Consider the following 22,824-nt stretch of genomic DNA (forward strand, 5'->3'; position numbering starts at 1 on the left):
CAGTGCACACAGACTGAAGTAGTTTAAGTCTTTGGTTCTTTTAATTGTGATGATTTTGGCTCACAGTTAACAAAAACCCACCAATTCACTATCTCAAAAAATTAGAATACATCATAAGACCAATAAAAAAACACTTTTAGTGAATTGTTGGCCTTCTGGAAAGTATGTTAATTTACTGTATATGTACTCAATACTTGGTAGGGGCTCCTTTTGCTTTAATTACTGCCTCAATTCGGCGTGGCATGGAGGTGATCAGTTTGTGGCACTGCTGAGGTGGTATGGAAGCCCAGGTTTCTTTGACAGTGGCCTTCAGCTCATCTGCATTTTTTGGTCTCTTGTTTCTCATTGTCCTCTTGACAATACCCCATAGATTCTCTATGGGGTTCAGGTCTGGTGAGTTTGCTGGCCAGTCAAGCACACCAACACCATGGTCATTTAACCAACTTTTGGTGCTTTTGGCAGTGTGGGCAGGTGCCAAATCCTGCTGGAAAATGAAATCAGCATCTTTAAAAAGCTGGTCAGCAGAAGGAAGCATGAAGTGCTCCAAAATTTCTTGGTAAACGGGTGCAGTGACTTTGGTTTTCAAAAAACACAATGGACCAACACCAGCAGACGACATTGCACCCCAAATCATCACAGACTGTGGAAACTTAACACTGGACTTCAAGCAACTTGGGCTATGAGCTTCTCCACCCTTCCTCCAGACTCTAGGACCTTGGTTTCCAAATGAAAACAAAACCTGCTCTCATCTGAAAAGAGGACTTTGGAACACTGGGCAACAGTCCAGTTCTTCTTTTCCTTAGCTCAGGTAAGACGCCTCTGACATTGTCTGTGGTTCAGGAGTGGCTTAACAAGAGGAATACAACAACTGTAGCCAAATTCCTTGACACGTCTGTGTGTGGTGGCTCTTGATGCCTTGACCCCAGCCTCAGTCCATTCCTTGTGAAGTTCACCCAAATTCTTGAATCGATTTTGCTTGACAATTCTCATAAGGCTGCGGTTCTCTCGGTTGGTTGTGCATCTTTTTCTTCCACACTTTTTCCTTCCACTCAACTTTCTGTTAACATGCTTGGATACAGCACTCTGTGAACAGCCAGCTTCTTTGGCAATGAATGTTTGTGGCTTACCCTCCTTGTGAAGGGTGTCAATGATTGTCTTCTGGACAACTGTCAGATCAGCAGTCTTCCCCATGATTGTGTAGCCTAGTGAACCAAACTGAGAGACCATTTTGAAGGCTCAGGAAACTTTTGCAGGTGTTTTGAGTTGATTAGCTGATTGGCATGTCACCATATTCTAATTTTTTGAGATAGTGAATTGGTGGGTTTTTGTTAAATGTGAGCCAAAATCATCACAATTAAAAGAACCAAAGACTTAAACTACTTCAGTCTGTGTGCATTGAATTTATTTAATACACGAGTTTCACAATTTGAGTAAAATTACTGAAATAAATGAACTTTTCCACGACATTCTAATTTATTGAGATGCACCTGTACAGTTGAAGTCAAGAGTTTACATACACCTTAGCCAAATACATTTAAACTCAGTTTTTCACAATCCCTGACATTTAATCGTAGAAAACATTCCCTGTCTTAGGTCAGTTAGGATCACTACTTTATTTTAAGAATGTGAAATGTCAGAATAATAGTAGAGAGAATTGTTTATTTCAACTTTTATTTCTTTCATCACATTCCCAGTGAGTCAGAAGTTTACATACACTTTAGTTAGTATTTGGTAGCATTGCCTTTAAATTGTTTGACTTGGGTCAAAAGTTTTGGGTAGCCTTCCATAAGCTTCTCACAATAAGTTGTCTGGAATTTTGGCCCATTCCTCCAGACAGAACTGGTGAAACTGAGTCAGGTTTGTAGGCCTCCTTGCTCGCACATGCTTTTTCAGTTCTGCCCACAAATTTTCTATTGGATTGAGGTCAGGGCTTTGTGATGGCTACTCCAGTACCTTGACTTTGTTGTACTTAAGCCATTTTGCCACAACTTTGGAGGTATGCTTGGTGTCATTGTCCATTTGGAAGACCCATTTGTGACCAAGCTTTAACTTCCTGGCTGATGTCTTGAGATGTTGCTTCAATATATTCACATAATTTTCCTTCCTCATGATGCCATCTATTTTGAGAAGTGCACCAGTCTCTCCTGCAGAAAAGCACCCCCAGAACATGATGCTGCCACCCTCATGCTTCACGGGTGGGATGGTGTTCTTCGGCTTGCAAGCCTCACCCTTTTTCCTCCAAACATAACGATGGTCATTATGGCCAAACAGTTCAGTTTTTGTTTCATCAGACCAGAGGACATTTCTTTAAAAAGCAAGATCTTTGTCCCCATGTGCACTTGCAAACTGTAGCTTTTTTATGGCAGTTTTAGAGCAGTGGCTTCTTCCTTGCTGAGCAGCCTTTCAGGTTATGTCGATATAGGACTCATTTTACTGTGGATATAGATACTTGTCTACTTGTTTAACAGTTGTTTGAAAAATTACTCGTGTCATGCACAAAGTAGATGTCCTAAACGACTTGCCAAAACTATAGTTTGCTAATATGAAATCTGTGGAATGGTTAAAAAAATTGTTTAATGACTTCAACCTAAGTGTATGTAAACTTCTGACTTCAACTGTATTACAATATTTTGTATGAAAGCAAAGGCCAGGATGCCCTTTTCAAGATACAACATAGACTTCAAACAGTGGTATCATAGAGTTTAACAAAAAACTGATGTCCACTATAGTGAACAAAAATGAATTGCTGATTCTCAGGAGGATATAAAACCCAACTGAAACAGGCAGCAAATACTCCCACTCTAATCTTCAGAACCACGGAGAGCGCCAGCAGCACACCAGTGTCGTGACTGTTCTCTCTTTCTCTCCCCGAGAGGAGCTTTCCCACGATATCATAGTAATACAAGAGAAGAATTCACAATGATAATCTAACAACTAATTTTCTTCATTAGGTCTGTCTGTCACACTGTTTATTTAATACAACTATTTAGCCATCTCTTTTAATGAGAAGTTCCTATGATTACCTGAAGAATTATCAAAGGACCGTTGGGTTGCGTGTGTTTGTACCTCAAGAGATTTCACTTCGCTCCCCTGTCTGACCTCGCTGGGGAGATGTACACAAGGGACACTTTAACAATTTGTTTCAACCGATAATAAACTACTGTATAAATGTCAGAGGTGGACAGACTTTGTTTAGTGAGAAATCAAAAAAGGTCAATTTTGGTAGGCCTACCAAATTTCCACTTTTTTATTTTATTTTATTTTTTATAAACAGGTGCTGTACAAGCTGTTTATTTCTTCCCTGGTTGTTCCCATTTCATTACAGTGAAAAATAATTTCAGTTATGGATCGATGAGAGAAAAAATAGTTTGCAAACAGCATTTTGTAAAAGTTTTGCATCTCACTTGTGCACACAAAAACAATCTAGTGTAACATGTGGCTTCCTAGTGATTATCTGCAAGCAAATAGTGGCATTTGGTACTCTGTGGTGTTTGCATAAAACATAGAGGACACCTCTCTTTGTTTCAAGGAATTTTTGTTACTTTTTACATTACATTGCATGTTTTCTCAGTGTAATACTGTAATATACTTTTAATTTAATTATTTTGTGAAGCTGCCAGCATCAGAAATGAACTTTTACATTAAGGGGCAAAATTTGCCTCCTGGATTTGATTTTCAGGGGCATTTTGTACCTTTTTATAGGTCTTTTTTTTTAATAACCAAACACAAAATATACGGTGCCATCATTTTATGGGAAATACTTAATCAATTGATTACCTTAAATTCTCAATATTTTGGTGGCATCAGTGGCATTTTGCCCTAAGCCCCTGTTAATTTCTGACCCTGGAACTTAAAGAATTCAAAATTTTATTTAAACCTAGAAATAAACAATGTTTTAGAATTTAATATATATATATATATATATATATATATATATATATAACAAAGAAACATAATGACTTAAAATGAATAAGAAATATTTAAGATTTCTAAGTCATTAATTGAATCTGCAAATTTGTGACACTGACCATGTTAACTCCTTTGTACAAATGGTCAGATTTCCTTGCTTCCACTGAAGCACATAAGATGCTTTAAAGGGCTAAACTGTGAAGATAATGCCAAGCTATAGAAAGTCAGATTTTTTTTTCTCCGGAATGGTTGGTTTTTCATGTTTTTGAGACGTTACAGACATTACAGCTGATTTTCTGTAAAACTGAATAAATAATTCTGATTCAAAGTTATGGCCAGCATTTCTGAATCTTTGTACTGATTACCATTATCCCATGTCTGCCAAACATGTGGATTCAGACTTTTGAACCCCAGTATGTATTGTTACTATAAAAATATGTTTGTAATAAAATATTACTTTTTATATGTGCAGCATGGACACTATAATGTAAAGTGTTATCAATCTTGTATTTCTTGCTCATCTTAGTAAGAATATATGAACAGGGTTCAATTTCAGTTGCTGTTACTTGGGACTGTGTCTGTGGCCTAAAGGCTAATCAAGGACAAGTTACCTCTCCACATACTTCAAACAGGAAGACATAGTGCTCAAAACAGTTCATTTCAGCCAGTGGGCAGAACTTGTCCTTAGACTGCCAGATTCAGAAGTCTCGTGTCAGTGCGAACGCTGTGCCCATCAATCAGAACACTAGAGATGTCAGCAGTTTTACATCACTGTCAGACAGCCTTTATTCTGCAGGGCCTGCCAATGCAACATAATCAAATATTCTCTCTCATTTTATAATCCATTTAACTACCTATTAGATTTGTCCTTGTTTTTTCAGTAGAGTCTAAGGGTTATCAACAAAAAAATTTGCTATACAGTGAGTGTGCAGAGATTCATGATTGTGAAATATAAAATGTATTATTTAAATCGTGAACTCTTGTAGATTGTAGCTACAATAATGTTATATAAGGTATTATTATCAAAAAATTGAGTTATGACTTTTCACACCAACCATGCTTTTGTGTCTGTTTACTCTGTTTTTCAAATTTTTTTTATTTTATTTTATTTTATTATTTTACCATTTCAGCATGTTTTTTAGCATCTTACACAGGAATGGATAAGTTCAAATCATACCCAACTTTTTCTCCTCATTGAAATTAGATTATATTAGTAAAACAGGCTGCAAATGTTTCATGTTCTTCAAGATAGATAGATAGAAGTTTTCAACCTTTGACCATATTGCCAGAATTTTGATACAAGAATATCAATTCTGCACATAATATGTAGTCTTTCAACTTTGCACACACACACACACAACCATCAAAGCAATATCTCTGTGAACCCCCTGAGCATATGTATGTAGCAGATAGTGAAAGAAAAATTGTGTGTGTGTGTGTGTGTGTGTGTGAGAACTACAATGTGATTTGTCTGTGAGGTGCGAGCTGAGTCCTCTTCTCTTACTTTGTGTCGTGTGTATGGGAATTTTCAGAGCTAATCCCATCAGTTTTTGCCTATATTTGATCTACATATCACACAGCTGCTGCATGACAATATGAAGCAAGAATCAGCCAGATGTTGACCAACTGTTGGCCTCTCCGTAGAGCGCAACATCAGAATGACAATATTACAGGCCTGTGACGGTATGTCAGTATATGTTCTTACTCTAAAAGCAGCACTTGCGTTCTCTCTTTCAAACACATTTTCCGTCTACAAGTATCATTCTCTTGATAAAATTAATCCATAATCCAGTCTTAATTCACTATTAAAAACCCTGTGAAATATAATAATACCCTTGGAAGACAAAGTCTCCATATTCCCTGTGGAGAAACTAACTGTGTTGTGTTGTATCTTAGGGAAAAAATTACACTGATGACTTCTCAAATACTGATTGATTAGCACATTATGGATGGATGGATGGATGGATGGATGGACGGACAGATAGATAATTCAACATGTTGGATGGATAAATATTCAACAGGAGGAACAGACAGATAGATAGACAGATAGACAGACGGACAGATGGCAAGGCTGTTTGCGAGCCAGGAGAGTACGTATATTGAAGTGGGGGGCTGGGAAAATCCACCATACACAGTACCAGCCCCATAGAGCCATCCAGCAACCCTCACTGACATGTCAACCCACAGAGATCAATCAATACAGGCAGAGAGAATGGGGGCGTTCGTACGGCTGAATGTGTATGCATGTAGCTAACAGGAAGAAAAAGCTGATAATGTAAAGACAAATGGGATGAGGGAGAAGAAAAGAGGGCGAGAAGGAATATAAGGTGGGAGATATGGTAAGATAACGGAAGTAGCACAGTGAGCTCTGTGTGTGTGTGGCTTCCACAGTAATAGTGCCAGCATGTTCTAGAATATTGGCCAGGATGAATCATCAGCATGTACGGATAGTGGTTACATCAGATGTGATCTCATAGAGCGGGAAAGAGTACAGGACAAATCAGGTGGATCACGAATATGAGTGTGCCAGTCTATAAGACCCTTGCTAGGTGAGCAAAAACCATTCAACTTGTCTCTGAGAGAGAGAGAGAAAGAGAGAGCTGTCCCAGATTTCAGCACCACGGAGAGAGGCATTCTGCTACTGGACATCGTAGTAAGTGTGAGAGCAGAAAGCCTAGATAAAGACACAAACAAGAAGTTTAAATTAAAAGCTCATCTCAATATGGAATCATAACATTCCCAAGCTATGTCCATTTGTAGCTCACAAGCAGATATTGCTAGCCTACCTTGCAGTGACATTGCAAACAAATTCCAAATCTGTAAGTTTTTCCAGTATTAAAATACTTTCTCTGATCCCAGCTTAATAGAGACAACTATAAGTAAACCATTACTGCACAGTGAAACAGTAATGATGGAACAGCTGTAGGTATTAAAATTCACTTTTTCTTCTAGTGACACCAGTTTCAGATTAGGGCCCCATCAGCGCTATTCTTATTGCCTGCAAGAACTTTATGGTTATTGGTCAGCCATGTCGCTCAATAAAAGATCCAAAATGGTGATCCATCTAGACTGCTGGCAGAAAGATCAGGCTGCCAGGGAATTTTACAGAATGCAACATTCCATTATTTTGCTGGCACACTCACCAATAAATAACACGGCTGGCGTTTAAGCTGATGACATTGTGATACCTCATGGACATGAAGATAGATGAGATGAACACTCGGTCCCCTGGGACCCCATCACAATAAGAGAAGTAATGGAGCCAGGTCTGGAGATCATGGCTGCCAAAAGCACTTCAAGTACTACTGCCATTATGGCACTTCCTGTGTTTTATGGCAATTACTGTGCTTGCTATTAATGATGTTGACCATGTTGATGGCAATGCTACAAGTCATCACAAAAGTGTACCTAGAGTTGTATTGTAGTGTGCTTTTAGTGTCTAACTTCAGATTAAAAATGTTGCATTAAACTGGAAGAGAATGCAGGTGTCTAGAGACACATTGTTAAAAGTTTAAATTCTTCTAACTTGACAGGGCATCTAAAACACGTTGCCCTACTTTGCGCATGTTCATATAGAAAATCAGTTGAAAAACAGCACAAACAGACAGACGTAAAGCTATACTGAAGCTATTCTGAAGTCTGAGACGCCTCTTCCACTATGTTTCTTGTCCATTTCGCTTTGTTTTTTGAACATTTAATTATTTCTTCCTATTAAGCTGTTAAAGTGCACCAAAGCAATGCAAGCAAGCATTTTATTGAGCTCACATGGATTATTACTGTTTGTGCCTAGATTAATGCTTACTACATTTACATTTACAGTTACTCAAAAGGCAAAAACATATTATCGAGATGTGAATTGCATGACCTCTCTAGTCTTTAAGTTTATAGTTTCAAGGCAGGTAAAAAGGCAATTATCCTTTCAAAACCTCCAATGATTCTAGCTACATTGTTGTTGTCTTTTTTGGACTGTTTGACTGTTCTTTGATTCTTAAACAAATTCGTTTTTAAACCAGTGAAACCACCTGTTTTATCAAATCAAACGGATATCTTGAGGTTGAGATATTTTAACCTACTTGTTCAGTGACCTTACTATAGATCACTTTAGGTCCAAAAGATCCCTTTGGACTTTTGATAGAAATATTTTGAATTTCAGTACAAAACCATAAAGGTGGTTTAGGATCAGGGATACTCTGGAGAAAGTGTGATACTTAGGCCACATCCACCCTAACCCATTTTCAGCTGAAAATGCACTGATTTTGCTATGTTTACGGCTCTCATCCACACTGGAACAGCGTTTTCCTCCACTAAAAATGGCAACTTTTGAAAACGCTCTCTAGTACTGCATAGTTTGGAAAATGATGACGTTAGGAAATGGTAAGCATTTTCCGCTTAAAGTGTGTTAGTGTGTACGTGACCTTAGGCTATCATGGTAATGGGTTTGTAGGAACTTTGTCTGGTCACCCATAAAGCATTAAAGAAGATCAAAATTCGCCTCTGTTACCACTGCTACTAATAAGCATGTCCAAGCCTTTTCAGTCCATTTTTCTCTATATGGTGCTTTTCACAACATTGTCACAAAGCAACTGTGAAGAGTACCAGAGCTGAAAACATGAGGCAACTCTCCAAACTCTAAAGAAACATGAGGGCAGCAGACTCAGCAGGGGAACCCTGGGTTTTACAGCTTGCATCTGCTGCAGTTCAGCAAAATCTTGCACGAAACAGCAATCTTCATTCTCAAGTATATTGTTGATTCATGGTTCCTAAATTATTGTCTCTCTCTCTTTTTTAAAAAATTTTTTTTTTACTTTTTATTGTAGGTACATACCACGGCCAATGGATGGGCGGTATGCGTCACGGCTATGGTGTACGGCAGAGTGTTCCATACGGCATGGCAGCCATCATCCATTCACCTCTGCGTACCTCCATAAACTCTTTACGCTCCGAGCACAGTAACGGCACAGCGCTGCTGACTGGCGATCGGGCGCCTGTAGCCGGCGTGGGGAGCGGAGGTGTCCTAGCAGCGGGCAGCCCAGCAGTGTCCCGTGGAGGCTTTGTGTTGATGGCCCACAGTGAGGCTGAGCTATTGAAAAACAAAAAGAAGGGCCTGTTCCGCCGCTCACTCCTGAGTGGCCTCAAGTTGCGAAAATCGGAGTCCAAGAGCTCTTTAGCCAGCCAGCGCAGCAAGCAGAGCTCCTTCCGTAGTGAGGCTGGCATGAGCACCGTCAGTTCAGCCGCATCCGACATCAACTCGACCATCAGCCTGGGAGATGGTGAAGGGGAGTCACCGGTGGGGGATGATGACGTGGATGCCACTACCACCGAGAGTTACGCCGGTGAATGGAAGAATGACAAGAGGACTGGCTGTGGGGTGAGCCGCCGTTCCGACGGACTGCAGTACCAGGGTGAATGGTTGGGCAACAAAAGGCATGGGTACGGATGCACCACCTTTCCTGACGGCACCAAGGAAGAGGGCAAGTACAAACAGAACGTGCTTGTCAGTGGTAAACGCAAGAACCTCATACCTCTACGTGCCAGCAAGATCCGTGAGAAAGTGGACAGGGTGGTAGAAGTGGCGGACAAGGCCGCTGACATTGCGAAGCAGAAGTCAGAAATTGCGCTGTCAAGGTAAGACTCAAGGTACTCCATTGAGAAAGTATTGGGGTCAAGGTCATGTTCCTCTTGCAAAGCTTTTTCATTCATTTTGTGGTAAACAGAAAAACAAGCTTAAGAGATTCCAAATGTTTTAATGTTTTAAATGACCCATATGACTTTCTTCCATGGAACATGAAGGGAATGATGGTGAATGGTGAGTGAGTTTAATATTCTGCATCTCCTTGTTTGCTCCATGAAAGAAAGTCATACAGGTTTGAAACAACATGAGGTTTGAGTCATGCCACAGTTGCCTTTGGCTTGCTCACTAGTGGCCTAAAGACAACAAATTTTAGGCATGACTTTCAATGATGTTTTTTTCCCCCAAGGAAACTGCTCAATGGAGACTTTTAGACATTACAGACATTACAAAAAGATTTTCCAAAAAGCTACTTTGAAACAGTGTGTATTGTGAAAAGCACTGTACAAATAAAAATGACTTGACTCATATTTGGGTGAACTATCCGTTTAATGACTAGTGTGTCATTTAACAACATCTTTCCTCCCTGTTCCTCTTGCTCTTTCTTTATTGATTAGCCAAACACAGGGCCATATTTCTAGCAGTTGCTTGGGACTTGTTAAAAAGGCCTTGCTGGTGCTGCTATGTTGTGTGGTTGCTAAGGAAATGTGAATGATTTGTGTTGGTCATAGTGTAGAGAGAATAGATAAGTCCAGATTCACTTAATGAGAGTCCTGTAGATTCTGGGTGTATCAGCAAGCTAACTGATGTCTGTATTGATGCAGAGCAACAGTGGCACAATCAATAACATGGACGTGTGGAATGCCATAGTCATAAATTGTCTGATGCTGTTAGTGAGTGTGTGCCCTTGATATTGTAATCGCGATTATTAATGTCGATTAAAATATTAAATTACCATGACATCACAAAGTAAGCAACCGTGCGGTTCTTCAGTGTAGCAGATTTCAATGGTGGATATGAGCTGCGCTCCAGTTTCTTTTAAGCATCTTTTAAGCATTAAATATTGTAATAATGTTTGTTAATGTTAGGCCAAATAAAAATGATTTTAAATGGATATCTATGGTATATAATAAATAAAATTATTGCTAAATTACTGCTTAAATTATTAAATTATGTAAGATCATCGTTAGATAATTTTGGGCCTCAGTGGTTGCACTTTGGAAATTAAAAACAGTCATTTGCCATTGGAATTTGTGTAGTTCGTGAAAATGTTAAATCTACTAATACCAGCTGCTTGGCAAATGGGTCTTATTAGAGCAGACGCGATGATAATGATGGCGATTCCTGAAATATGTTATTCATGCCATATTCTTTATGTTGGCTACACTTCCAAAACAAACTTAGAACAGTTAAGCTAAATTAATTTATTGCTATTTTGTACAAATCACATTCACATTGGCCTACTTATTAACATGACAAAACAAAACTGTTATTACATTTTTAATAAATTGTACACAGAAATCGATCAACGTGACAAACTCTCGCATTACAATGACTGCTGTCACTCACTGCAGGTTTATACTGTTTGAGACCTGCATTTCGACGCAAGCTCAATGATGCTCCGCACAAAGTTCTGCACTCTCACGAATGCTCTCATTAAAAACAAAGCTGTCTAATCAGCATAATAAATCAATTATTTACACCGCATCTATGCCTTGATTAGAACGGGAGCATTTTAGTTTTGTCGTGTTGCTCATTTGCAGTGTATTTAACATCTACGTTCAAAGCGAGCGGTGCAATATGCAATGAATCCAAAATAATTCCAAAGTGCTTTTCGCTCTTATTCTACAGCTTCTTTTCAAGTGTCAGGTGATGTTTCTTCAGTATTAATTTTCGTGTGCCACTGTGAACAGAGGTGGAACATACAGCATGCATCTGGGCATTCAGATGGTTTAAAACTTGTGCATTAGGATCAGTTGTCATTACTGATAGGACGGGGTCTAATTTAATAGGCTCTGATTGGCTATTGCCATTTCATTGCTCAACGGACATCATGTTAGTGATTGGTTAGAATACTCAACCCCTGCAAAAACACATTGTAAATAGAAACCATTGACGAAACAGGAGCAGACTTAAATTGAACGCTGTAATCGTCAGTTTTCACGATTACATAATTGTGGCAGCCATAATCGTAATCGCGATTAGTTTTTCGATTATTTGTGCAGCCCTAGTGTGTGTTATGTTTGTTTGTGTTTATTAGATGAATACAATTTGGCTAAATATTGAATGCATATTGAAAAATGGAAGAATGAAATGTGAAACCATCTTGTCTGTATGTCCAGTTTGGTTACCTAATTCGTAGACATGCTCTAGATCATTCTTGAACCTTGAAGTACCTAAGCAGAAATCAGTTCATTAAAAGGGATAGTTCTCCCATCAATTTAAATTTTGTCACCATTTAATCACAGTTATCTTGTTCCAAACTGTGTTACTTACTTTTTTCTATGGAACACAAAATGAGTTGTTACAGAAGATGTCACTTTAATTGAAAAAAACAGCAGCGTCAACATTGTTCATTGTTGTATTTCTTCTAGTGTTCCATCAACATGATCACACGGGAAGTCGGCATGTTGTTTCCCAGAGTTCCAGGACCCATGTATTGGACACATTATGCAGATTCACTGACAAGTGACATCTACCATTAAACATTTTTGCATCGGCTCAAGAGTGTTTATCTTCCCTTGTGGTGAGACCGGAAGTGCATTGTTTGGAAAAATAACTGAGTAAACTTTTAAATAGCCTTAAATACTGGTTGGGAATCACTGCTCTAGAGTTTGGGTAGTTTGGGTCACTCATAAAGACAGCTCAGCAGAAGAAAAGGGTGATAAAGATAGGGCACAGGAAGACAAACAAGGAGAAAAACGAGAGAGACACAGAGCAACAGAGATTTCCGCATTATTCCAAGAGTGTTGGCGACTTGCCGGAAGTAGACCAGGCAGGCTGAATTTGACCAAAGCCAGATTTGCCTACTTTTTTCTTTCTTTTGCTCTCTCTCTCAAACACACTCCCACCCCTTATTGCCTTACACATATTGCGGACATGCGCCATGTCTATCCATGTGATCTGCACATACTGTATATGTTAGGGAAATGTGTGTGAGCAAGTATGTGAGTTAATGTGCTTGCGCCTGGCCTGATGGCAGCTACATATGGTTGTGTGTGTGAGTGCGCTCACATACAAACATGCATAGGTATGCATATGCTATATTAAGAGCATCACTTACCCCACAAATCCCATTGACCTCATTATATTCTAAGCAATGCTATCTCTACAGCTTAGCACTGCCCCTGCCAGCACAGAGCAGACACAGACACACACAGGGTTCTAGTAGCAACCAATGAGACATGAGTTACACAGTGTTAAAGGTGCACTCAGTAATTTTCTACAGAAAAACATTTGTCTTAAGATGGTTGTTTATATCTTTAGCTTTAGTGTGTCAATATGAAATATACATTTTCAACTCCCAAACATTCCTTTTGAGAATAGAATAGAATAGAATAGAAGAACAGGGAGCCCTGCAACAGATGGTATGGCCCCCACAGAGCCCCCCACTGAACATCGAGTCAGTCTGGGATTACATGTAGAGAAGCAATTGAGACAGCCTAAATATATAGAAGAAATGTGGTGAATTTTCTAAGAAGCTTTGAACATCCTATCTGCCAACAACCAAGAAAAACTGTGTCCAGGTGTACCTAGGAGAATTGGTGCTGTTTTGAAGGCAAATGTGGTCGCACCATATATTGATTTAGCTTTTTTTATGTTTACTGGACTTTGTATGACATTAAATGATAATGTTAATGACATTAAATGGGAGTGGTGGTGGCATAGTGGGCTAAAGCACAGAACTGGTAAGCAGAAGGTTGCCGGTTTGATCCCCACAGCCACCACCATTGTGTCCTTGAGCAAGGCACTTAACTCCAGGTTGCTCTGAGTGGATTGTCCCTGTAATAAGTGCACTGTAAGTCGCTTTTGATAAAAGCATCTGCCAAACACATAAATGTAAATGATAAATGAAAACTATTTGTCATTATTTTTGAAGAAATCCTCACTATGCAACATTTTTCACAAGAGCCTAAAACTTTTGCACAGTACTGTAGATGAGTACTATTGTTGAAAACATGTTAAATATGATGTCCACTCACATGAGATGAAGACTCTATTCATAACAGTCTCATAGAAGAAGATGCTTTATTCTACATATAGTGGTGGACTCACGTTCATTAGTGCTCCCATGTTGAGATCATATGATCATCCAAATATTTCTCGCTTTATCCCAATAATCCCCTAAAAATGGACTCTATCACTCTTATAATAAATTAATCATGGCTTACCGCAACTTGTGCATTTCTACAATGGCATCAGCAACTGAGAACATTAGCTCTTGCCACTAGGTGTCCATGAACAAAAACAAAAGTATTACTGAGTGCACCTTTAACCAGACAACAAGAAATGTGTCTGTTCACACTGAACGCGAAACTGCTGCGTGACATGATACAATCACAGCCAATCAGAAGCTAATTGATATTTACAGTTATGAGGAGCAGGATTTTAGACCAATAAAATTTTACTGTGGGCAGGGCTACCCAGCACTCCACAGAAATAGAAACAAAATTAACAAAATAAATTTCTTTACCTTGTCATGGCTGGTATGTTGTTTTTAGTTTAATCAGGTTATATCAATTGGGTCAACACATTGGTTGTCCGTCTGTTCGGCTCTGTTTCGCGGCCATGCGTTGATCACATGTACATATGAGCATCTTAAATTTGTTTTTGTTTAAGCACATATAAACCTGTACTGTAGTGTTTCTTTGTGGAAAGAGTGGGCACTCTATTTTTAAGCACACCTAAAATAATTTACCAAGAATGGAGCACTCCTAGGGGTGCACTGAGTGACCCTTAGAGTAGGATGGAGAATTTTTAAGGGAAGCCTAAGTGTTCTAAAGGGAGCGATAGTTCGAAAGAGGTTTCGACATGAAAACATAAAAAAGGCTTGCTAGAGTCAACCTGGTATAATCAACAACTATTTTATTTACAGGCCTAGCTGTTATTACACTTGCTATAATACTTGATAATATACATACCAGTATATAAAATAACAAATTTTGTCGAAATCTGAACTTGATTTGATCTTTACACTTTTTTTTTTTTTAAATGCTTCCTCCTACCCCATCTTAATATACAGAGACAAATATAAGTAAGCTATTCTTAGGTTTATTCCCCTGAAAACTATATGGTGCTATCAAAACTTTGCTTTGTTTGAGCATAGAGACCAGCCCGGCCAACACAGCAAAACTGACTCAACCAATGGCATGAGTTTGGGGCTGGACTATCTGTTCCATCCTGGGAGTATTAGGGAAATCTTCTGATTATTTTCGCAATTTCAATTGGTGCCACAAGTGGCACAGAAATCCCACACATCACCTTTAAATTCATTTTATCCGGGTTCAATGAAAGTTAATTCAATACAAGTCATTTTCTGGGTTCAATGGTATCCTTGCGCATATTGTGTGAAAGTTATCTTGGTTATTGGCTTTACATGGTCATGACATGAGTTGAAAGATTGAATATAACTTTCACAGACAAGGTTAGTAAGTGATTTAATACACTGGTCACATGATAACAAGTGTAAGGTTCAAGTCTTGTGGCTATACTTTTGAAACTGTGTATATTTTAAAGAGGCGCTATTATGCTTTTTTGGGATTTTACCTTTGCTTTAGTGTGTAACATAGCTCTTTGTGCATGTAAAAGGTCTGCAAAGTTACAAAGCACAAAGTCCACGCAAAAGGGAGTTATTCTCTCCCACAGACAACACTGCTTAAGAACTACACGAAACACCTGGTTTGTAGTCCAGCCATCTCTTCCGTAAAGTATCTATGTCACTATGTAACACGTTTGCATAATGCAGGGATACTTTGGCCCGCCCTCAAACAAACGTAGTTATAGCAGAGGCCAGGATGAGTTGGGTTAGTGTTGTCGCCATGTTGAGAAGACACTATTTTAGCAGTCCAACCACAACCAATGCCGGATTTTTAAGTCGCTTACCCCTGAAAGATGTTGCAGTTCCCACTTTGTTGGGACAATCTGGCGCTTCAGGATCACAACCTGTACGTATGCTTGATTATTTGTGGATTTATCTGCTACCAAGAGTTCAAATGCGGAGTTTTGTGTTGTAGCTATGGTGTACACCCAGTGCACAGCTGTAGGCCTTTTTTAACCTGATAGCTAATGTTATTGTGTTGAAATAGTTTTGCTAATCATCTGCGGGCCCACTTTTACCTACAATTGTGTAGAATTATGCAGATTGGTTTGTCGATTTTACTATCATGAATATTAATCAAGTGTGGAGATGGATTTATTTTTACAAACAGTAATTTTACATCTGCAATCCATGGTAATGCTCAGCTAACTTGCTATATAATGTTATTGTTTTGGTAAGGGTTTACTATTCAGTTGTGGGCCAGCTTTTACCTAAAACTGTGTAACAAAATGGTCGATCTCAAGAGTCTTATATAATTATATAAATACAAGCTGTAATATTATGGCCGCTATTCACAGTAGTCCACGGCTAACTTGCTCACTAACTCTCTAATACACCTGGTAATGTCCAACCAGGAGTAAGTCTCTGTTCTCCGTTCATATCTCGGGCAAAAAAAGTTCGGCTCCACCCATTCCAGCAAAAGATGACTAACTTAGATGCACTACGTGTCTTTTACTTGAAGCTTTGTTAGGTTCACAATAATTAACAGTACTTGTAAGAAAGCTACAAAATTAAACTTACCACTATGAAACATCCTGCTCAAGTCATGTTTGCGAAGGTGGATCGGGTTGATCAGCTTGTTCTTCCAAACTTTCATTATCGGACTCAAAGTGGTACGGCAAAAACCGACACCATTGTTACCATAGTTACAGTAGTGTTTACAGCTGCTCAGGAAGACTCGGGAGCTGAAATTCAGTTATGGTAAGGGGCATTATATTTCCGACACATGCTCTACGCGGTTGACCAATCACAACAGACTAGGCCAGCTGACCAATCAGAGCAGACTGGGCTTTTCGGAAATGGGGGCTTTAAAGAGACTCTGCTGACGTAAATCAGAGCGTTTTGGACAGAGTATGAAAAGCGGGGAAAAGTAATGTACAGTATGAGAAAAATAATGTGTTTTTTTAACATTAAAGCATATAAACCTATTCTAGTAGTCCCCCAAAATAAAATCATGAACTCGAAAAATAGCATAATATGGGCTCTTTAACATTTATCCCTGTGCAATGCCTTGAGTTATAGACTTCCATTGTAAGTACACTGCTGTCGAAAGAGCCTAACTTGTATTGAACCCGAAACATTCCTTTAAACAATGCATACCGTTGCAGAACTTGGTCACACACGTCCAGTAGGTAATTAGACAAACATACACGCATACACACACAAACAGGATGCAGGATAGACTAGTGAAGATCTAAACAACTGAGAATATCACATAACAGTTAATCTGATTATCTTGGCAGGGTCAAAGGAGCTGCTACACCTGCACTGAGGCACTAACGCCGGAAGCAACCGTGAGTCATCTGCAACTCAAAGCTTTGCTCTGATGGTCACGGGGCGGCTTATTTGGGCCATCCTTAGAGATTAGTTTATTGTTTTCTCAATAGCTCCACTGTCTCTTTCTGAGAACATCTCTGGCATTACTCACATTCCATAATTTATTATTAAAGTGGCCATATTCTACACTTTTGTTGCATCGTATTTTTTCCATGAAGTCCACTTACAATGTTAGTCAAAGTTTCTTCCATCAAAACAGTTGTATTTTAGAGTGATTTAAATTTTCTTAAAAAGATGGAACAGTTGTAGGTCGTGCATGTGTAATTGATCCTGAAAAGGAAGGGAGAGTGTTCATAGCTTTCTGTAAAGTCAAGAGAGGAGAATGTGAATGAGAGGCAGGGCTGGAGTGTGTGTGAAAAAAAAAGTGTGTGTGTGTGTGTGTGAAATAGAGTGAAAGAACTAGTGGGAGGTGCTGGCACGTGTTTGAGCACAATAAGCAGGATGGGAGGAACAAGGGAGAGTGGACCTGTGTTCGCGTTATGGAAGGGTGAGAGTGTTTGCATGTGAAAAAGTGTTAATGTACATGACCAGGGGTGGGCTGGCCATAGGGAGCACTGGGACTTTTCCCGGTAGGCCGGCCGTGAAACAGAGCCGAACGGACGGACACCCAATGTGTTGACCCAACTGATATAACCTGATTAAACTAACATTTTTATTGCAAGATATCCGAATAAGACAACTTTCTTATAGCTGTATTAATCAGAACAGAATATTAATTTGTATCTGCTCATGTCCAAACAAAAGTGATTTTGGGTGCTACGAGACACCGAAACTTGTGAGAATACAGTGATCAAAGAAACACATTATTGGAGCACAAGTAAAAGACCATTAATACATTTTCACTAAAGATGACGTGCGAAAGAATCATAACAGTCTCATGGATTACATTTAGTCATTTATTGTAGTCTTTGTGTGCTACTTTTATCGAAAAATATGAGAATTAAGTTGATTAAATTACTATGCAGAATAACTAAAATGCATCTAAATTAATGGCAAGAACTAGAATCTCCAGTATTTCCAGAAGATAATAGAGGTAAAGGACTTGGATGTCTTAGTTTATTCGGAATATGCTGATTGCAATGTATACATGAATATATTTATTCTATATGCAAAATTTAAGCCAAGATACTACTACAGTGCTTTTGTCTATCAGTATATATACACAGTATTTTTAAATGTGTTTCTTTGATTGCTAAAAATTTGTATATTCAGCATAAGGTGTTTGTGACCCAAAATTCTGATTAATACAGACATAGGCCAGTTGTCTTATTCTGATTTCTAGAAAGTTAAAAACTAGAGTTACTGCAGTCACCTTAATCTGTTTACATAATGCATTGAAAATATTTTGATATAAAATTTGTGCTGTCAGTCAATACAATTTTTTAAGCGATTAATCAGTTTTTAAGCGATTTTTCATGGTTTTCCACGATTAATTGCAGATTTTGAAAGTGCTGAAATTTTATCTATATATACTTCTTTTCCTGTCAAAATGCATTTATTTCCTTTTTAGGAAAGAAAACTAAACAATATGTAACAATTTAATGCTTTATTAACATTTTCTTAACAAAGCCTTCCACAGTATAAAGATAGAAATGCACTAAAATAGCACCAATTCAAGTAACATTAAATGTTTCACTAAGTCTAAGTGGGAGGATGACTAATTAAAAGAACTAGTCCCCCCATAGGTTGCATATTCATTGCAATAGGCATTAGATCTCTTAAGCCCTCATCCTCCACAATATTAATCAGCTGGCAGACTGTGGCTATCTGCTTTGTTAAAGCAATCATGAAGCTGCGTTCATGATTCACCGCTTTGAACTCCACATGAAAAGCGCTTGCAGACAAAAACGTCTCATTCTCTGTTTTGGTGATAGTTAAGACTTGACGTGCTTCTGTGGTAATTAAATTGCGCCTTACTTAGGCGGAAAAATATTTTATTTCTATCATAAGTCCCATCTGGCTTGTTTTGTACATCAAGTAGCATTAAGAGGTCCTTTCTCCATCATTTTATCACTGACACGGAATCGCTGTTGTGTGCACATTACACAGGTTCTGCCCTCCCAACAAGTTTTTATGCTGTTAAATTATACTTTATTAACGGTAAATGCGTTAATCGTGAGTAAGAAAAATGAACGTGTTAAACTTTAATCGTAAAACAATTTTGACCAGAATCCAATTAATATAGGAGTATATAGTGCATGTAAACATACAACTGGCTAAGGCTAGCATCTCCAATGTTTCCAGTAGAGAATATTGTGAAAAAACTTGGATGTCTTAGTTTATTCGTAATACCCTGATTACCATGCAGGAATGTATACAGGAATATTCACTATATAAATAGAATAAAACCAGTACATCTCGACTCAGGCTCACAGCGCCTATGGATCAGGATTCTGTGCGTGTGCGTGTGTGTGTGTGTGTGTGTGTGTGTGTGTGGTATACACATGCCGCTTACAGGCCCTCTATTAGTGAATGGATGGTTTCTCACTTGCAGCCGAGTTCTGACTGTACTCTCAACACCTCCAGACGCATCCCACAATCCTCCTCTCATTCTCCTCTGTTATCTAATTGTTTGTCCTTTTTATACCCCACGCCATCTTATGCTCTCCCTCACTTTCTCTACTCTCCCGTTGCCAGGACAACCGGCAAGGCATGGAGTGAATGCAATCCTAAGATCTCTTCATCCGACCTACCTCGCCATAGCTCACCATCACACATTCATACACAAAACTCGCTGATACACTCACATACACTCTCACACACTCATGTACTTGCTTTGGCTGACTGGGTGAAGATAGCTTAGAGCAAAAGGAAGAGATCGCAATCGATGAGCATCGTCATGCAATACTGCACCAAGATAGCCACTGCACAAACAAGGAGAGAGAGAATGAGAGCGGTAGACCAAGGAAAATGTTCATAGAGAAAGGGGAAGTATCCTTATGGCTTGGGTTCATGTGTTCCTGTAGCTCATCTGGATGGATGGATGGATGGATGGATGGATGGATTTATTTATTTTAATTTGGGCAAACTATCCCTTTAAATGCATTTCAAATACTATTTGGATAAAAGTGCCTATTCATGCGATCCAATCAAATAATTTTTTTGATTAATAAGATCTGTTGTGCGATATTTAATATATACTGAAAGATAACAAACTCCAAAGGCAAGTTACAGACCATCTAACACACCAGCATAATATTGTGCGTCATCATTACGCAAAGTCGAAGTCTCAGTCGAGAACAGGTAAAACAGATGGCTGTGATGAATGGGGAATCACACATTAAAAGGGGTGGTTGTGAACACTAGCACACTTTTATTCGCACAGAAACACAGACAACATTGATTTCCTCAGTGAATTATTTAGCAGGCATGGCAAGCAGCACTGTTCACTATTCTTAGAGGTGCACATGGGAAATACTGAACAATAGTCATGTATTGCACTGCATCTTGGTAGAAAAAACAAAATACCAGGCTTGTTTTTTCAAGACTGGTGGCAAAGTTTCTGGAGTAAATTGCAAAAGCACTGCATAAACCATTCTGCAACCACCTGACATCATGAGATATTTAGGCTACATTCCAACATAGTTATTAAAACTGTAGTGAAAACTGTTTTACAGGTCACAAAGTAGAGTCTTGGCAAGTTTACACCATAAAAACAAGTGAGAATTTCAGTGTCAGAGAGGCATGACTGTGTTGGGTCCCCAGAGCAGCACTCCAAGTGAGGCAGGGTGACTGGTGTGTAATTGTTTGCCTTCAGGCTGTATTTATCGTCAACCCTTGGATAATTAGACTGTGAAGGTCTTGCTAGTCACTGAAGCATGTTTCTTATAAATTTAATGACTGGACTGTTAATTTGGTAAACCATATGTTTATATGTGGTCAGGGTTGTTCAATGAAAACCAAAAACCAAAACCATTTAAAAGAATTTCATAACATTTATCAAACATGATAATATGCCATAAAGGTATATTAAACTACACTTTTGGTCAAACATTCTGGTGTCCTTAGGAATTTGCTTGAACACAACATGAAATCAAAAACGTCCCTATTTGCTTTCTTAATAAACATGCATGGTCTTATTGTACAGAATTCATCAGTGTGCATTATTCTGAAGCAAAAACAGAATGTCATAAATGTTCATTTGTCCTTGTTTCATCAATGTAAAAAATGGAATAACTTTATCCACTTCGAAAACTACTTTTCTGTTTCGCTGATATAACTAAGACCATTTGGGCAGGGAAAAATTATATTAACCAATCATATCACAGCCTAACGTTTCACGATCCAATAAAATCCTGAAGGATAAAATCAAATCTTGCCTACGTTTATCACTCTGAATATTCTGTTTAATCCATAAATTAACGCAAGTTAAATGCATTACGAATGCCTTGTCATGTTGTCTTTAAATATTTGTAGGTTTTAGTGCAGGTTTGTCCACAAATCCTTTATTTTGCGCTTTTCTAACATGGCTCTTACTGTGTCTTTCTCTGTACAACTCAAACCTCAGGACAGCTCATGCCAGAGGGAAAGCGGAAGCAGCGACAGCAACGGCACAGAAAGCCCAGGAAGAGTGCAGACTGGCCCGGATCACCGCCAAAGAGTTCTCCCCCTCTTTCCAGCACAGAGGAAACAGTGAGTGCAACCAGCCGAGTCTGGAGACTAAAAATAACTGGGACTTCAAACTGTTCGACAGTGCAACTAAGCTTTCCAGTTAGCTGTGAACACTAAATACTCTGACAAGATCACTCCCCCCTGTGATTTGAATGCTTAAAATATCTCTTATCGATTCTTTCGTTGCCTTACGCTTACAAATATAGATGAAGAGAATGATTTAGTGCTCATAATTGTTTTTTGTTTTTTGCCACCTCAAGCTAGAAAGGTAGATGTTAGGAATGGATGGTATGACCAAAATCGTACAACACTGTATGAGTAATTTTACATCACTTACAGTAGATATAACAAAATAATCAAACAAAATGTTATGACATTTTTTTTATTAAATAACTATTTGGTACCATGCCTATTTTTGTATAGTCCAGTGAATGAAATACTTGTCAAATGAAAGGTACTTCATCTCATTTGATCATTATCTGTTTTATGTGGAAATTTGGATGCATGATAATTACGTGACTGTGGCAAAATTTTTGCAAAATTATATTACGTGGCTTCTTACATGTATCTTGGCAGTTCTGAGGCAAAACATCAAATGAGTGTTGCAAAAAGTGGGTTTATTATCTATTGAGTTTTAATTTAACAACACCTACCTCCCTACCCTAAACCTTAATCCTAAACCTAGCTGATAGTGTCATAAAAAAAGCAAATGCAAGATGAAAAATGCAATTGCTGAAGCAACCTCATCATTTTGTGGTGCTTCTATGACACATGCTTGTAATCTGCCGTTTTACTAGTGATTTGTGTGAAAGTGAATAAAAGTCATCCTTGATTTAGCATCTCAAGTGTTCATTTCACCAGGAAACAGCGAGTCACCTAAAAGTGAAGCAAAGATGTAGGTATAGTGTTTCTATAAGCCAGGTTGTGCAAAACTAGCTTTACATTTTGTAATGATACTTGAGTTAAAAACAAAAGAGTCAAAACAGTACATCTACTATAATAAAACAAATGTCCTGCCCACTGACAGCCATGCAGATAAATCTATGAGGAATAAACCATTTAGCAAAATCTCTCCCATCAA

At 38.5% G+C, this 22,824-nt stretch overlaps 1 protein-coding gene across 4 annotated transcripts in view; it reads left to right on the forward strand.

Moving 5' to 3' along the window:
* Positions 1-22,824, forward strand: part of LOC127435899 (junctophilin-3-like) — a 40,756-nt gene that overhangs the window by 8,505 nt on the left and 9,427 nt on the right. For 2 of the 4 annotated variants that reach the window (XR_007896310.1, XM_051689693.1), the window contains exons 2-3: positions 8,727-9,534; positions 21,640-21,764. Coding sequence is in view for 3 of the 4 variants with exons in the window: in XM_051689693.1 (XP_051545653.1) it covers positions 8,727-9,534; positions 21,640-21,764 (933 nt within the window). In the remaining variant the exon portion in view is untranslated. Of the gene's footprint in view, positions 1-8,726; positions 9,547-21,639; positions 21,765-22,824 lie in introns of those variants that run through there. The other 2 variants (XM_051689694.1, XM_051689695.1) reach the window with 2 other exon arrangements.

This window comes from Myxocyprinus asiaticus, chromosome 46 (genome assembly GCF_019703515.2).
Source record: "Myxocyprinus asiaticus isolate MX2 ecotype Aquarium Trade chromosome 46, UBuf_Myxa_2, whole genome shotgun sequence".
NCBI classification, from domain to species: Eukaryota; Metazoa; Chordata; class Actinopteri; order Cypriniformes; family Catostomidae; genus Myxocyprinus; species Myxocyprinus asiaticus.